Source organism: Lucilia cuprina, chromosome 2, assembly GCF_022045245.1.
Source record: "Lucilia cuprina isolate Lc7/37 chromosome 2, ASM2204524v1, whole genome shotgun sequence".
NCBI lineage: Eukaryota > Metazoa > Arthropoda > Insecta > Diptera > Calliphoridae > Lucilia > Lucilia cuprina.
In genome coordinates this window covers 58,982,473-59,001,269 of record NC_060950.1, presented here as the reverse complement: position 1 = coordinate 59,001,269, position 18,797 = coordinate 58,982,473, and the positions used below count along the sequence as shown (strand labels likewise).

Genomic DNA, 18,797 nt, shown 5'->3' with positions numbered 1-18,797 from the left:
AGGCCGGGTTTCTTAGTCCTCAGTTAAATTGGCTTAACTCGCTTTTAGATTAAACTCGAAACAAATTTAGGCGGACTTTAACCAATGATTGTGTGTTTTTCAGTTTTAGATTTAAGCTCAGTCAACTTTGATAGTATTACCAAGTTTTCACTCAAAAACATAAACAATGAACAGCTGTTTTTTTGCAAACATTACTGTTGTAAAATGGAAAATTTTGGAAAAATCTTAAATAAACATTTAAAACAAGAATAAATAAAACAAAAAAATCTGAAATTTGCAATTTACTTAAAACATGAAGTTTTTGTTCTTCCGAAATCATTGTTTTATTGTTTTTGTTAATTGTGTTTTCTCACTTATAACTTGAGTTTAATTGGCCAATAACTAAGATAATAAATAACTTTACTGATAACTGAAAAACACAAAACATATATTAAATCAGGTTTAACCAAAGAATGAAGATTTTCTTTAGCAGAAAAACTCGCCCTAAGTAACTTTACTGATAACTGAAAAACACGAAACATATATTAAACCAGATTTAACCAAAGAATGAAGATTATCTTTATCAGAAAAACTCGCCCTCAGTTAAACTAAAATAATAACTAAATTTAATGTTTACTGAAAAACACAAAACATATATTAAACCAGGTTTAAACAAAGAATGTAGATTATCTTTATCTGAAAAACCCGCCCTAAATCATTTTAATTTCAAATTTGTTTTTGAATTTAAAACAACAGTACTAAATATACTTTAAAATAATTGACACCGTTTTCATACAAATCTTGTTATATATCTAGCCGATAAACAATAGCCGGTGTTTGACAGAATGATTGTTAAACTATACCTCTTTCAAGGAGACTTATTTCAATCCTTTCTTTTGATATTAGATATTTTTTTAAAAATTTTTTGTTTAATGCTTCAAAAAACAAGCGCTTTTCTTTTTGGAGTTTTGTAATTTGTTTTGGAATTTTTTTTCAAAAAAATGTTTATATAATCTTTTTATTTATACTTAATATACATCAAATTTTGGAAATATTTTTGTTATATAAAGTATAGATGAAAATATGACATTAACATAAGCCACACAATTCTAAGAAGAAAAAAAGTTTTAAATAAAATAATTTGTTTTTTTTTTTATACAAATAATTTCAATTTTGAAATTACTTTTAATTAAAGTACTAATTAAAATACAAATAAAACGATATAATGTCAATAATTTTTTTAAGGATTTGTTCTAATAACTGTTAAAAAAAAATACAAAATAAACAAAAAATCCCTTTAACTACTGCAATATATAAATATATTTAAACTTCTACTTAATGAAAACTTCAATAAACAGACACTGCTATACAAACTAATAAGGAGGTGTTTTGTTTTCTAAAAGGGGGGGGGGGCAAGAAAAAAGTTGCAGTAGTTTTATATGTTGTACACGAACATTTTGTTAATTTAGTTATAGCCTTTAAAATTGACTTGTATATTTTGTTTTGTTTTTTTTTAGCCACATTAGGGTATTTTTTGTTTTTTTTTAAAGTTCTATACTTTATTATAAAAAAATTTACAATTTTTTTTCTATACAAAAAAAAAATAGGAAAACATTTTGCCAAAATTAAAAAATAATAATAATAATGAAAAACTAATAATAAATTAAAATGTGTGTGTGTGTATGTATGTAAAGAAGTTTTTGAAATTATGTTTTTATCATAAGAAATTTAAAATTCTTTAAATGAAACTATAATAGGAAAAAACAAAAACATTGTCAATAAATTTACCTTAATAAACACAGTTGTTTCTAATTATTTTATATGTTATGTATATAATTTTCTTTTTTTTTTTTTTTGTATTTTTTGTTTTTTGATTTTTTGTTTTCTTGTTAAACTTACAACACCTTACGCTTAAACCCAGTTTAAACCTAACAACAATTATTTATATATATATAATATTATATAGTCTTACGTCTTCTGATCGTTGAACACGACTTTTATTTTTGTTTGTTTGTTTTTTTGCTTTGTTTAATTTTTTTAAAATGAATGAAACTCACTACTATTCTCGTTTTATGCTTCATTTTGCGCCCGCTGTCGCTGTAGCAGCCATGGACGTCGCTGACGATGACGCCACAACTGCTGAGGCTGTTACCGCTGAAATTGATTGTACAGCACTGCTGTCGTGTGTTTTCTGTTGTTGGCTGTGTGCGTTGGTTATCGTTGAGTCAGACGCACTATTGTTGCCAGCTAGTTGCTGTTGTGGTGGCTGTTGTTGTTGATTGGCAGGTGTAGTGGCAGCTGTTGGTGTCCCCGCGCCCGCTCCCGTGGCCGCTTGTGAATAGTCTAATTTGTAAATGGCGCTACGTGTTACATCCTCCATAGAGGCCTCCTGACATTCACGGCCACTGTGAGTTTGCGAGCCACAATTGTAGCAGGACAGCGGTTTGTTAGCCAAACCCACCGTCGTTAGCGATGTGTAGGGAGAAGCAATGACTGTCGCTGCCGGTGTGCTTTGCTGCAGTTGCTGTGGTGGCGGTGGTACTTGTTGGGGTGTTGGCGGTTGACTTACCGCCTGTGTACTAACAACAGCTGCTCCACTGTTGGTGGTTCTCAGCGCTACGGGGGGAGCTCCGGGCGGTGCTGCACCCGATAGAAATGTTATGCCGCCGGCCGGATGATAAGCTGGATACAAGAGCTCACCACCATTGGGCGGCAACTGAAAACCCGGCAGGCGGAAAGTGTTGTGTGGTGGTGGAGCCATTCCGGGATTATGTGTCATTAGGGGTGGTCTGGCTGAGGTGGCGGCTAAATGTTGAGCAGCAGCAGCCGCTGCGGCGGCATGATAAGGATTGGCATTGTATTGTTGCTGGTGAGGTTGTAGTATCACCGAGTTTGTTGAAATGACATTTCCCAATGTAGCACCGCCAGCACTGGGGGAACTTATGAGTACGGTATTGTTGCCCACCATGTTATTATTGCTCGAGACCACATTGGCTGGACTGCCAGCTGCGTTATTGTTGGTCAAAGAGGTTTGCATGACATTTGTGGAGCCACCGCCGCCCATTAACATTTCATTAGCATAAATGGCTTGTTGATTTGATGGCTGCTGTTGCTGTTGTTGCTGCTGCTGGGGCTGAGCATAAATAAGCGTGCTAGTGGTCATTACATTGTTACCACCGCCTCCTCCGGCCGCATTTGAAGACAACAATTTATCGGAACGGCCATTCAAACGGGTTAGACCCAATTGCTTGTTATAGCTCAGTTGGGAAGGCTGGTGATGTTTTTGTGTTGGCTGCTGTTGCTGTTGTGTTTGTTGGATATCACCACTGCTGGCCGACATTCTCATAGCGGAATTTGTCATATTATTCATCATTAGAGTGGGAGTTTCGGGTGGTGATATTTCCCCAGAAGAGCCAATCGATGAACCTGAATCACTGCCAGTACTTTTATTAGAATTCATGCTCATCATAGTACCTCCACTACCATCCATACTATGGTGTCCAGATGAAGACATATCGGATGATGACATTGACATATTTTGCATGGCATATGAGAGGCCGGTGTTAACGGCAAATGAACCTTGATAATGTTGTTGATTAACTGGCGACTGCTGTTGTTGTTGCTGCTGCTGCTGTTGATGTGGTGGTATATAGGTACCGGACTTTATCCGTGGATGATTACCAGATCTTGTATAGCCATTGCGTATTAAATTTTGTAATTGATTTCCACTGCCATCGTTATTCATAACCACCTTTAAGAAAATCCCATAGAAAAATAAAAAAACAAACTCATTTAAAGCATTTTTAAACTTACCTCTTGTATTTGTTTCATATTCTGTGGCATTATCAACTCATTGGCCATCATGGGTGGTGGTGGCGTTGTTTCAGCCGATGGACGTCTTATATTCTTTAACGATGTCTGTCCAATTCTTTGCATATTACGAACTTGTGTATTATTCTGTTGCTGCTGCTGTGTTGTCTGCATTCCACTGTCACATGATGATGTACGATTTGGACTTGTTGCCCTACTACTAGCCGGTGACGATTGTTGACTTAACATCGGCGATGAGGCCTGTGGTGGATGATCCATCATCTGTTGTTGATTGCCTGCTGTTTGTGGTGGTGGCTGATGATATTGACGCATTGCCCACGAGGCAGCATTGGGATGTGTTAGTATGGCGGCGGCGGCATTGCTGGTATCTGGAATGGTGATGTTTGAGGAAATCATATGTGGTATTCCATCGACAGTTGTTATTTGATGTTGTAAGGATTGCCCATCAGCAGTAGGTATTAACTGTAAATAAAAAGAGAAAATAAAGTAATAAAGTAAAAACTTTTGTGTTTTTGCTTAAATTTAAAAAATTTACAAATTTAGAGGAAACATTTTCTTTGAAAAACATTTTTTTATATTTTTACACATCAAAATTTTTTGATATCTTTTGTATACCAAAAAATCAATGCATTTCCAGTTAAACAATCATATTAGCAAACAGTATGCAGTGCAGCAAGGGATGAAACCAATTCGTCGGTTGCCTATATTAAGTTGTATTAAAAGCTTATTTTGTTTGTTTTTCAAGTCGGTTTACATATTTTTAATATGCATGACGAAACCTAACCTTGCATTTATCCTTGAATAATTGTTATTTATAGATCGATCGTATGAATAAACAAGTAAGAGTGCTATATTCTTATATACTCTTCACCTAGTTGTGTTACAAAAAAACAGTCAATACCAAAAAGGTTTCTTTTACATAATTTACTTCGCGCTCAACATACTTAATTTCATGTTTCTAGATTCAATATTATGGAAAATTCAAAAGAGTACCTTTTGAAAAACGAAAATGTACCAAATAGTTCCCTTTTATGGGTTCTCACCTAATTCAGACTCTATATACTTAATTTCATATTTCTAGGTACAATATTATAGAAAATTCAAAAAGTACCTTTTAAAAAACAAAAAAAGTACCAAAAAGTTCACTTTTTGCGGTTCTCACCTAATGCCGACTTTACATACTCAATTTCATGTTTCTTGGTTCAATATTATAGAAAATTCAAAAAGTACCTTTTATAGAACGAAAAAGTACCTAAACTCCCCTTTGATGTGTTCTCGTCTTATCCGGACTCAACATACTTAATTTCATGTTTCAAAGTTCATTATTATAGAAAACTCAAAAAGTACCTTTTGAAAAACGAAAAAGTACCAAGAAGTTCCCTTTTATGTGTTCTCACCTAATTCAGACTTTTTATACTTAATTTCATATTTCTAGGTACAATAGTATAGAAAATTCAAAAAGTACATTTTTAAAAACAAAAAAAGTACTTTTTGCGGTTTTCACATAATTTCGACTCTACATACATAATTTCATGTTTCTTGGTTCAATATTATAGAAAATTCAAAAAGGACCTTTTCAAAACGAAAAAAGTACCAAAAAGTTCCCATTTATGGCTTCTTACTTAAGCCAGGCTCCACATACTTCATTTCATGTTTCTAGCCAATAACAACACACTACTGCTGCTCTCGCTCTGCTGCTCTCGCTCTGCCTTGTTTTATAAACAAGAGTACAATAACAAAAATTTACCGTATGATTATTTATTTTGTTTTTGTTTTTGCAATTTCTGTTTGAGCATGAAAAAAAACTCTATTTTTGATGAAATTTTCAGAGGTTGTCTGAGATTTTTGCTTATATCTTCGTTATTTATGGACAGATTTTGCTGATTTTAAATGGCGATCTTTCCGAAAGCATGTCTAACAGAATTATTGAAGATTTGAATCTCGCATATATCTTGGGTCCTTCCGACTTATAGGATCGGAAAATTATATTATAGAAATTACAAAGGAAATGACAAACTTATATATACCCTTCTCACGTCCCCCCAGGGACATGTTACATTGGCGAGACCTCCGCCTTGGTGTTATTGCAATCCCGGGGTATAAAGAGGTGGTCAATACCACCAGTCTGGCCGGGACTGATAAATTGGTTACAGTCTACTGTTTGGCTTAGTCCTTGAATAGATTGCCAGAGGTCAGACCAGAGCACCGCATAATCTGGTACTACGGGTGGCCAGTTGCCCGCAAGACTATGTCTTGGCTGATCAACTAGTTGAGGTTCCTTCGGGATCTACGTAGTGGCTGTGGTTTAAACCCAAATTCGCGGGAAGAGTAAGTGGCGGTTAAAAGACTGATACATGATAATGTAAGTTCGGTGCTGTTGCCGAAAACAACAGATACCCCACAGAGGATTGACTGTGTGACTAAGCGTTGGAAATGAGTTGGTATTAATTGTATATTGTACGGAATGAATGTGAGATGGCGGACCTTACCCCACCTGTCTACCTAATGAATGTGTCGTATGAATGAGATGTGTGCTGGGTTGAATGATGATAGATGAAAGGTATCATATACATATGATACCATTGAATTTTCCTTCCTTGTCCAGATATGTTCAGAGTATATTCTGTTCATATCAGAATTACCACAGTGTATCCCTGTGAATAAGAACAATGTCTTCGTCTTATTGATGGATCCTAAGGAGTGAGATCGAAAAATTCTTAACACACGTTTTTAATTACATTTTTCAACCAAAGTATTATTTGATTTTTTTTTTTTTTTTTTTTTTGATCAAGTTACCTTTGAAAAACATGTCAGTTATTATGTGTAATGTCAATTATATTAATTTTTTTGTTAATCTGATTAAAATGAGTGACCAGAAAAAAGTGCGTACTGAAATTATTAAATATTTTCAACTAAACCCAACTTGATCTTACAAAAAGTTGGCCAAGCATACAAAGGTCTGCAGTCAAACTGTTTCCAATGTTATTAAACAGTACCGGGAGAACTTGTCAGTTGATAGAAAACCTGGTTCAGGTAGAAGGAATGGTCCACATGATGTTTCTAAAGCCAAAAAATAGAACGCATTTTCAAAAGAGCTCCCAACACATCCGGTAGGAAAGCAGCTCGGTTAGCTCAGTGCTCGGACTATTTGGTACGAAAAGTTAAAGCTAATGCAGGTTTAAAAACATACAAGGCTCAAAAAGTTCCTGACAGGAACGCTACTAAAAATTTAGAGGCCAAAAACAGAGCACGGAAATTGAAGTCAAGTTTTATAAAAAAAATATTCTTGCTGCATAATGGATGACGAAACGTATGTTCTGGCAGATTTTTCCCAACTTCCAGGTCAAAAGTTTTATGTTGCTGATGCACGAGGGAATGTTGAAGAAAAGTTTAGGACCCAAAAGCAGACAAAATTTCCCAGAAAGTTCTTGGTATGGCAAGCAATATGCAGTTGCGGCAAAAGAAGCCAATCATTTGTTACAACGGGCTCTATAAATACCGAAATTTACATCAAGGAATGTTTACAAAAAAGGCTGCTTCCATTCATAAGACTTCATAATGTGTCCACTTATTTTTGGCCTGACTTGGCATCCTGTCACTATGGTAAACAAGCCCTTGAGTGGTACAAGAACAATAATGTGGTATTTGTACCAAGAGAGGCAAATCCTCCAAACTGCCCGGAGCTAAGGCCAGTGGAGAGATATTGGGCTCTTGTTAAAAGAGAATTGAAGAGTACAAAAAAGGTGTCCAAAAGTGTGGTAGATTTTAAACGGAGATGGACTACATGTTCGAGCAAAGTGACAGAAAGCACTATAAAAACGTTAATGGAAGGGTTTCCGAAAAGGGATCAAAATTCCATCACTAATGATTAAAACTATAAATTTTTTTTTTGTAAATTGTAATAATAATTTGAATCAAATAAAAAAATAAAGCAGTAAGTTTAGTGGTTTCTTTTTTTATAAACATATATGTATGTTAAGAATTTTTCGATCTCACTCCTTACTTCGGTCCACCGGTTACGTCTCTAGGTGTTGTTGCCGAATCAACAGAGGCCAGTTGTATGGTTTTTGTTGTCAAACTGTAAAAACTGTGAGGTGCCCACTTCATGACCAAACAATACCAAATATTCATGGAAAATTTCAGCCAATACTAAATACCTAATACGAAATTACATAAAGGTCAATTCTGTACAATTAATTCCATTGGAGCATGTTACCTGTCCTATACCTAAACCATACAAAAGGGAAAAAACTCCTTTAAAAGTAAATATTTGGGGATGAGGACTGAAAAAATCTGGCAATACTGGCTAGAAGTTTAGCGAACTCACAACTCTGCTCAAGTTGCCCAGCAGCAGTTCGACAAAGTGTCAATGCATCCAAAAAAAAAGACAATGATTTCAATTTTTTATATTTTTACAATGGGCCTTATAGTCACCAAGTGGATACGTACCCTTCTAAACCTAAACTTAACCATTTGGTTGACTCTATTTTATCTTTAGTTACGGATGTAGTCTTTGCAAACGAGGGTGAAGACAATCATCAATTTAGTGTCCGCTTGTAAGCTTGATGTGTAATATCTTATATTAAAAATGTAGTTTGTGTAATGTAAGAAGTGCTGTACCTTTTTCGTATCTCAAAAAAAATTGTATTCAAAAATGTAAAGTTCGATAGTCAGTTCTGTTGTTGTAACTATTAGACTATAGTTTTTTCTTGGGGTCAAAAACTTTCGGTTAATATAGCTGTCGCTGAGTTGACAATCTATGACTCTGTAGGACTCATATCCAATTGTAGTGGGAACGATCCTGTTCCGCTAGTCTGTGGTAAACGTTTATGAACGGCCACAAGTGTATTGGATTATTATGTTATTTTATTTAAATTTCGTCCCAACTTGAAATAGAAAGCATTAAACTTAGCGCCAATGCCTTGATCTTTTTATTTATAATTTGTTAAACTAATTAGAAAGAAAATGTGTATTTACGTTCCAAAATATTTAAAATTTACAAAATTAAATGCCTTCCAATATAAAAGGAAGTTGCACGTTTCCAGACTAAAAGAACAATTTTTATTTGTGTTTAGTTCTGATTACACAGTGAGATAAAATAAACGAAAATTTCAATACCTGAGAAATACCTAAATGTTTGTTCCAAGTAAAACAGGAATCTGTTCTTGAAATTTTCACGTCTAAGTCTGTCAGTATTGGTCTTTCATGCTCAACAATTCTGGTGGAGTTCAGTTAGCGTAACTTCACCTGTCCAATTCCCCATTATCCTCGTTGACCGTGACATCCGGATTGTCTTTCCCCAAAAAGTCGATCAGCTATCCAGGCCCTCGGCACTGCTACCATTCACATTGACCTTAAAAGTGCATATATAGCGCTATGTCTAACTATAAAGCCTTTACTGTTCAAAGAGCCAAATCGAATAACAAGCGTATCATCTATGTCATGATAGAATGAAGAAGGATTTTCAGACACATATCACACTTACTATCTTGACAAGATGAGTTATACACTTCTTTGAAACCATGAGAAAGTAAGCTAACTAACAAATGAAAATTTAGAGTAATTTTTGGAACTTTAAACAACATGTTATGATCCAAACTTTCTAAAGACATACGAACCTACATTTTTTTTGGAAATTTAAAATACTCAAAACTTGGTCTATTTGAAAACTTTAATCTTTTTTATTAAGAATTTTGTAATTTTTACACGATTTCTATAAAAAGGTGCCAAAAAATTCAAAAAAAGAATTCAAATTGATGACAGTGATATATGAAAGAAAGATATATTTTTAACATAAAATGTTTTGCTATAAAGCGTATTATGGACCCATCCTTACAACATTTTCGTCACTATACTTGTATTTTAGTCTGTTTTATGTCGAAACTTCGTTTTCGAAAGTTTACTTTATATGTGGGGTAGCGTCAATTTTGAATCCATCCTTATTTAATTTAATACAGATATTTGTGTTCTTATACATTTGTTTATGTCGAATTTTATCACAATGCTGTTATTATTAAGCCTGTTTTAAGATTTCTCTTAAGAGGTATTTATATGGGGTATAGGTAAGGTTTTAGGTTAGGTTAAGAAGGGTTATACACCGTAGAAAAACGATGTATGTCCACTCGGAGACCATAAGGTCCATTGTGATTCCCTTCAATAAAGTTGAGATTCAGAAAACAGAGAAACCAAAATACTACCACAACACAAGAATGAAAACTACGCATAATTATGTACGATATATAATTACTTTAAAATAATAAAGGAAGTTCATATTCCCCTACAAAACCCAGTCAAAGAAACTACTAATTCCCTTGACCAAATCTAGTAGACTGCGAGGGTTAAGTCCCACAATTTCCCACAGTTCGCCATGGAACCTTTTCCCTAGCCATTTCAGCCTGAGGTTCTGTATCCTAGGACATAGGCAAATGATATGCTCGATCAACTCTACTTCCTCCTCATCTTCGCACAAACTGCAATAGTCCGGTACACTACTGTCCCATTTACTGACAAAGGTTCCAACTGAGTAGTGTCCAGTTAGAATCCATATCAGTGCCCTTAGACTGCGTCTGTCCAGTCCTACAAGTTTTTTGATAGCACCAATATGAAGTTTTGGCCACAGGGCCTTTGATATTTTGCAATCCAATGTACTATTCCAGGACTGGTTAATGATGTCGCGAATTTTTTTCGAATATCAAACATATAATAGTGACAAATGGGTATTTTTACCATCCTTTCCCTGTCATCTATATCAAGGTTCGAACCTAATCTAGTTAGTTCGTACGAAACCTCATTACCATGCACATTACAGTGTCCTGGCACCCAACACAATATAATGACAAACATTTTAATAATCTCCAACTAGGTGCGAGTGTACCGTGTGACAATCAAATGCTCTAAGAGCAACTTGACTATCAACATAAATTGTCACAACCAAGCCCGGATCGATATGTTTTCTTATTAGTTCCGTCGCTTCCCAGATCGCTAGGATCTCTGCCTGGAAGACACTACATTCGTCAGAGAGTATGTATAACCGTTTTGTGTTGATATCAGCGATATAGACACCGGCATCCATCTTTGACCCGTCAGTGAAAACTACACACCCACCAAACAGTCTATCGGATACAAGCCAATCTCTGCTTTCATTGACAAAAGTTAATAATATTTAAGAATAAGTTCTTAAATTGTATGAATTTTTATTGGGTTTTTCATGGTTTCTTCTTTCTAAATCCGAGAATCTTAAGAGAGGTTTAGATTCATCTAAGTTAAAGGCATATAAGATCTTTAAGGTACGAAAAATCCGGTATTTACCCGTATCTCTATATATTGAAAGTGTTTGTCAAATTTTAAAATCAGGTTCTTGTTGTACTTTTCAGAAAAATAGTATTACTTCCCAGGTATTTATCTTTGTCTCATAGTTTATTTGTTAAAAAAATAAAAATTCTTGTGACAATCAAAAGATAGTTTTCTTTATTATGACTAGCCGCAATATATATTTTAAGATCTCATAAAACGTCATCCCATTAAGTTGTCGGACAATTTTCCATGCGAAATACTTTTCAATATTGTCTTTAAAGAAATAATAACAATATAAAGAGAGTTCAAAAACGAAAGAGAATGATAGCAATCAAATGATAACAAATTACTCTTAAACATTGTTTAGGAATACATATAACAATTATGAAACTATACAATAAGATCTGGAGATCGAAACAGGTGTTTTTCTTGAAAATAAAAATAAACGAAAATATGTATAAACATATACATATATACATCAAATGTAGAGCAAAACAAGATTTTGATACCCATAAAAATATTGTTTTATTCCCAAAAATTTTGGATCTAATAATAGCAGGTCCGTTTTTTATTTTACTAATATAGATAAGAAAGTTTTTTAAATGATCTTCCTTTTGATTGGTAGAAGAAATGTTAACATTACAAAAAGGAACTCCTCATAAGGTTCAGCTAATGAACGGTCATTATGACTTTTAAAAAAATATTAAAATAACGATTTTTTTTTATATTACCTTTGCCAAATGACTCTGTGGATAGTTTAAGGGTATGGTACCCTGTGGAAACATTTGCATTGATGTTGGAGCCAACAATTGATGATGTTGGCCACTGGGATGCATGGCAGCATGCAGAGCATGTTGTTGGATAAAATCCTGTTGGGACGGTGGTGCAACATGTTGTTGCATCTGTTGTTGAGTCATATGCAGCGTCTGTTCCAAATGACCACTCTGATGTGTCGAAGTATGTGAATGTGGCGGCGGTGAGGCCGTTGTCGAAGGACTATCTGCCACCAGTTTATTCTCTTTAATTTTTTCGAAAATTTTCATAAACTTTAAATGTTGCTCAAATTCGAAAACCGGATGATTGGCAGCCATAGTATAAACAAGCAGCAGTTCCTTTAAAGTGTCAATGTCAGTCATGGTGGAGAAATCAAGTTCACCCCATGATTCAAGCGTACGGAATATTTCCGTAACATTGGTACGATTACAAGCTCGTATTAAAGCCAAATACAAGGCCATTTTTCGCCGCACCTTAATATCTGTTGGTTCACCTTTCTGGCACGCAATCATGTCAGTAGCCAGATCTTGCGGATTGTTAGCTCTCAGTTCCATGCCACGCAATTCCTGTGAGTCGCGACGTCCCAACTCTTCCAGACACGTGCCCAGGAAGCGCAACTCAAAGGGTAGACACATATTTAGTAGAGTACACATGGTGTCGATTCTCTTATAGCTCTCTAGGGCTTTAAACCACATTATCACATCGCTTTTGCTAATCATTGCTATAGTTGGACACAACACTGCAACCGGGTGTTAAGGTTTTGCAAAAAAAACAAAAAAAAAGCAAATTACAACAATAAAAGAATTCAACGACAAATGGTAACTTTTTTTGCACGAATGAAACGACGAATACAATTGTTTAATAAATGTTTAGTAGTGGCGTTGGTTTTTATTATATTCCTGGGCTTGGATTTGGTTTGTTTTGACCAATGCCGCATCACTGTGACGCACTATTACGCCTTATGTTGCAAATGACCGTTGGCGTCAAAGTGACAACGGCGGAGGCGTTACGTGTACTTCTTACTTCTTTCTGTTACTTTCAATTCAGCCCCGTTTGTTTTTTGGTATTTTTTTTTCTTCTTTTTCACATTAAAAACCAACCTAAAAAGTTGGTTTGATATTTAAAATTTTTCATATAAATTATTTTTTATATTCTCAAATCTTGTAAACAGTCACTATATAAACAGGTTGATAACCACATTGGCCTTTTTTTTTGTATTTTTCTTTCGATACCGTATCGTGTAATATAGAGGTTTTCACACAAAAAAAATAAAAAATAAAATAATCACAAAAAGTCGTACGAAGAGCAATAAGAGAAAAAGGAAAAAATTGCTACTCGCCACTCGTGTTTACTCGTTGTTATGTATAGTTCTGCTCTGCTCAGCTGCTGTCTATGCTGCGACAGCGGTCTATGTTTTTTGTTGTATTTGCCTTTGTGCTGTCACTGACTTCTTTTTTATGGTTGATCCAAAACTTGTGTGTTCGTTTATACTTCTTTTTCTACTTTTTTTCTTTTTGCAATTTTTTTCTCGTTGAATTTTTTCCTATGCTGTGTGTGTGGTATGCGGTTTTAATTTCTTGTTTATTACAGTTTTAGATTTGCAGAAAACTTTGTCTAATCAATTTTCATTAACTTTTTAATGCGTTCTATTTGTTCAAATAATTTTTTTTTGAAGCTGCACTTTTTTTCTCTATTAAATTAATTTGTTCCGTCGTGAAAATCGTAAAAATTTATTTCACTCGACATTCGCCAGTTAGATGATGATGTTGCCACTGTTTTTTCTATTTACCATGGTGATGTTCCCACTGTTTCAGTTTCTTTTAAACAAGTGGCTCACCAAGCGGCATGATAAGCCATCATCATTTTTTATATGAAGTGCTTTATCAGTATGAATACGGGTTCTTCAAACCAATTCAAACTTATATGAAGAATTACGCATGTTTATGTGTCCTTCAAACCACTCTTCAGATAAACAGCCAGATGTTAGTAAGGTGAATTTATGGAGGTTAATGCATGGACAATCTCGTCAATTTTTTTGTATAGAGCTTTGACGATATGTCACATTTTTTACATGTGTGATTTGACATATCGCCGTTCAATGAATGGTAACTGATAACACCTAGTAGATGTCAATTGTAAGATGTTGCCACAAACAAGCAACATTGCACATTTTTCCACAGATTGATTATAAACAGGGTTGTATTAAAATACAACCTTTTCAATAATCGAACAAGAACTTTTTTATTAAAAGGGTCGATAACTCGACTTTCTTTTATGAAAAATGTGGAAAAGTCGAATAATATACAAATCAAGTTAAAAAGATTTGTTTTATTTTTCGTCGGGTTGTTTTCTTTGTGTGCATGATTGTTTGATTTTTCGAATGTCGATTTGAAGAACCATACTGTTTTGTTCCAAAAAATGTCGATAACCCGACAATCGCCCATGAAAAGTCGACTTTGTAAATAAAAGTAAAAAGAAATTGAAAAGTCGATAAGTCGAAAATTTTGATCTTTCCAACAGTTTCAATTTAATAATTTGATTATTTATGTGATGTTTCAAAATAACGATCGAGTAGTTTGAACACAAAATTTATTTGTATTGCGTTATTGCAACAAAATACAAAAATGTCGATTTTAATTTTATTTTTTATAAAATATCCATATATTACAAGTTGTTCCCTTTTTATACAACCCTGTATAAATTACTTTCCATCACTAACCACAAACTTTAGCTATCGTTTCTTTTACATCTTTAGAAAAAAATTATTTTTTTCAATCCCACTTCGTGCAATAATCAATTGTGTTCAAAAAGTGCAAGTGATTACATCGTTTTTTGTCAAAACAGCCAAATATAAAATAAAACAAGTTAAAATGACCGCTGAAGTGGTAATTGTGGATATTTCTGGTGATGGTGGTGTGAAAAAAGAAATTCTTAAAGAAGGTACCGGTACAGAGACCCCAGGAAATGGTTGTAAAGTGTCACTCCATTACACCGGCAAATTGACCGATGGTACAATATTTGATTCTAGCGTTGATCGTGGACAACCATTTGAATTTAATTTGGGCAAAGGTAGGTTTTAAAATTAATAATAATATATTTTTCGTTACTAAAAATATCAATAATTTTACAGGTAGTGTTATTAAGGCCTTTGATTTAGGGGTGGCTACTATGAAATTAGGTGAAAAATGTAACTTAATTTGTGCTCCTAATTATGCTTATGGCGAAGCGGGAAGTCCACCCAGTATACCACCAAATTCCACATTAATATTTGAGGTAATTAATAAAGATAATATAAGTTGTCTTAGTTTATAATTTCCTTTTTTCCAAAAAAAGCTTGAAATGTTGGGTTGGATGGGCGAAGATATAAGTCCTAACAGTGATGGCAGCATTGAACGTTTTATTGTGGAAAGCAGTGAGAAAAAACGTACACCAAATGAAGGTGCATTTGTTAAAGGTAAGAGTATTTTTCATTCATTAAATATTTTTTTAAAGTTTTCTAAAAATTGTAGCATTCCTTTTGGTTTTGTGTTATCATGCGGTTTTTTCTGTATTTTTAATTAATTTTTTGTGGTATTTTTTGTCGGTAAGAGAGTTCTAGAAACTTTTTTTGGTTAGTGATGATAAATATGTGTTTATGTTATAAGTGTTATCGATGACATGGAATAGTTCTCGTATAAACAAATTTTACATTTGTACATATTTTGGCAGTATAATTTTTAATTTTTTTTTTTAATTTTTATAAAAAATATCAAAGAAAGAATTAGAAAGTTGTAATTATTTTGTTAGTCGGTCCTTTTTTTAATGATTATATGTTAGATGTTACACAAAATAAGAAGAACTTGTTATACATTAGGGCATATTCCTATAAACGCACATCACTTTTGTTCGACAAATTAGAGAAAGTGAAACAAATATTTAGGGGGTACTAATTGGTTTATTAAACTAAAAAAACTTCATTTAAAATAATATAAATATTAAACTTAATTTAATTTTTATATCCTTCACCTTCGTGAGAAAATAATTTCTATAATATAATTTTCCGACCCTATAAAGTATATATATTCTGGATCCTTATAGATAGCGGAGTCGATTTAGCCATGTCCGTCTGTCTGTCTGTGTGTATGTTGAAATCAGTTTTCAGAAGACCCCAGATATCTGCTAGACCCGAATTTTCAATAATTCTATTGGAAATACTATCGAATAGAACGCTATTTAAAATCAGTCCAATCGGTCTAAAAAATAACGAAGATATGAGTAAAAATCCGAGACCACCTCTGAAAATTTCATGAAAAATTTACATTTTTCGTGCATGCTTGTACAAAACAATAAACAAACAAAAACAAAACTCAGTATCAAACGGTAAATTTTTTGTTATTGTGGTTTCTTGTTTATAAACACAAATCAAAGAATGAATATGACGTTACGTTACGTTGTTATTGGCTAGAAACATGAAATTAAGTACGTAGAGCCCGGATTAGACGAGAACACATTAAAGGGGACTTTTGGGTACTTTTTCGTTCTACATAAGGTACTTTTTTGAATTTTCTATAGTATTGAACCTAGAAACATGAAATTTAGAATGTAGGATCTTGACTAGGTAAGAACATATAAAAAGGGTCTTTTTGGTACTTTTTCGTTCTACAAAAGGTAATTTTTTGAATTTTCTATAAAATTGAACCTAGAAATATGAAATTAAGAATGTTGGACCTTGACTAGGTAAGAACCTATAAAAAGGGACTTTTTGGTACTTTTTCGTTCTACAAAAGGTACTTTTTTGAATTTTCTATAATATGGAATCTAGAAACATGAAAATTCGAATGTAGGACCTTGACTAGGTAAGAACCTATAAAAGGGACTTTTTGGTACTTTTTCGTTCTACAAAAGGTACTTTTTGAAATTTCTACAATATTGAACCGAGAAACATGAAATTAAGTATGTAGAGCCCGGATTAGCCCAGAACACATAAAAGGGGACATATGGTACTTTTTCGTTCTTCAAGAGGTACTTTTTGAAATTTCTATAATATTGAACCTAGAAGCATGAAATTTAGCATGTTGAGCCTTGACTAGGCAAGAACTTGCAAAAAGAGACTTTTTGGTACTTTTTCGTTCCACAAAAGGTACTTTTTGAATTTTCTACAATATTGAACCTAGAAACATGATATTAAGTATGTAGAGCCCGGATTAGTCCGGAATACATAAAAGGAGACTTTTTGGTACATTTTCGTTCTACAAAAGGTACTTTTTGAATTTTCTATAATATTGAACCTAGAAACATTATGTAGAGCCTGTATTTAGTGGGAACCCATAAAAGCGAAGTTTTTGGTACTTTTACGTTCTTCAAAAGGTACTTTTTAAAATTTCTATAATATTGAACCTAGAAATATGAAGTTAAGCATGTAGAGACCGGATAAATTTAGATCGTATAAAATGGGCTATAATTGGTATTATTTTATTTTTTGTAATAATATTCGTAATGACTGTTTTTTTTTTGACAGATCATGGTGAAGGGTATATAAGATTCGGCACAGCCGAATATAGCACTCTTAAACGATAAATGTTATAATTTCTTTGTCTTTTTCGTATAGCACACATTACTGGCAAATATGAAGAGAGAGTGTTCGAAGACCGCGATGTCGAATTTGATTTGGGCGAAGGTAGTGACATTGGTCTCATAGAGGGTGTTGAAAAAGCCATAGAAAAAATGGTTGTTGGTGAAGTTTCTAGGTAAGATGAAGGAAAATTTTCTTTTGAATAAGAATTTAAAAAAAAAAATTTCAATTTATTAAAAATAGATTTAAAATTAAATCAAAATATGCCTTTGGTACAAAGGGTAATGAACAATTTAATATACCACCAAATGCCAATGTAGAATATACAATTAAATTAAATGATTGTGAAAGAGTGGTAGACGATTGGAAATATACAAAAGAAGAACGATTTGAACATGCCAAGATTTATAAAGAAAAAGGAACCAAATATTTCAAAAAGGAAAACTATCCATTGGCCATTAAAATGTACAAAAAATCTGTTAATATTTTAAATGATGAAAACAGTAAGTTTGGCAAATTAAATAAGATTTTTTTTAAACGTAATAAATAATGTTAAATTAATTTATTATATAGATGATGAGGAAAGTAACAAATTAAGAGTGGCGGCTTATAGTAATCAGGCTTTGTGCTATCAAAAGACTAATGAACAATTCGAAGGCAAACATGCGGTAAGTGATAATTATTTTCCAAAAAAAAAAAAACTTGAGTAAATTATGCAATTAATTACTTAACTAGTGTGACGAAGCTTTAAAATTGGAACCAAACAATATCAAGGCTCTCTATCGTCGCGGTCAATGTAATTTGGCAACAAATGAATACAAAGAGGCTTTGGTAGACTTCCAAAAGGTCTTGGAATTGGAACCCACAAATAAGGCTGCTCAAAATCAAATACAAATATGCAAGCATAAGATTAAAGAAGCTAATGACAAGGAAAAGAAAATATATGCCAATATGTTTACCAAATTGGCAGCTGCCGATAAAGAGGTATAAACCGTAGATTTCATTTAACATTTACAAAGTTTTATATGTATTTGTTTTAGTTGCAAAAATCATTAGTTTAAATTATTTAATTTGGGTTTTACTTAATAAATTGAAAAAAAATTTAAAAGAAACTATGCTGTTGATTGTTATTTTCGTTTTTCTGCTCTTTACAAATATTAGCAGGACATACCCGCCGAAACTGATGTTCTTTCTAAATGTGGCGAATGGACGGATGAGGATACAAAACGCGAAGTTGATCGTGCATTTGAACGTGATAACAATATTGTTATGATTTAAATATTTATTTTTGTATACAAATTTTATTTTCAAGTGTAATACCCTTATAATAACCTACATTATTGGGATTCCATTTAAGAACTTCTTAATG

General features: G+C 33.3%; 2 protein-coding genes across 3 annotated transcripts; one reads left to right on the top strand and one right to left on the bottom strand.

The window, feature by feature from the left end:
- Positions 1–2,019: 2,019 nt before the first annotated feature.
- LOC111681724 (zinc finger CCHC domain-containing protein 2) lies at positions 2,020–13,816 on the bottom strand. Its single transcript, XM_023443616.2, has 3 exons — positions 11,835–13,816; positions 3,793–4,272; positions 2,020–3,730 (listed from the first exon to the last, which is right to left on the bottom strand). The coding sequence occupies exons 1-3, from the start codon at positions 12,594–12,596 to the stop codon at positions 2,057–2,059; spliced, it is 2,916 nt and encodes a 971-aa protein (XP_023299384.2). The 5' UTR covers positions 12,597–13,816; the 3' UTR covers positions 2,020–2,056.
- Positions 13,817–14,660: 844 nt separating this feature from the next.
- On the top strand, positions 14,661–18,723 carry LOC111681719 (FK506-binding protein 59). 2 transcript variants are annotated; one of them, XM_023443611.2, is made up of 8 exons: positions 14,661–14,946; positions 15,008–15,150; positions 15,211–15,331; positions 17,465–17,603; positions 17,672–17,931; positions 18,002–18,096; positions 18,164–18,412; positions 18,593–18,723. In XM_023443611.2, the coding sequence occupies exons 1-8, from the start codon at positions 14,748–14,750 to the stop codon at positions 18,704–18,706; spliced, it is 1,320 nt and encodes a 439-aa protein (XP_023299379.1). In that variant the 5' UTR covers positions 14,661–14,747; the 3' UTR covers positions 18,707–18,723. The 2 variants fall into 2 exon arrangements, with proteins under 2 accessions (XP_023299379.1, XP_023299378.1); XM_023443610.2 differs by having other exon boundaries at positions 14,662–14,946; positions 18,590–18,723.
- The last annotated feature ends 74 nt before the right edge of the window (positions 18,724–18,797 follow it).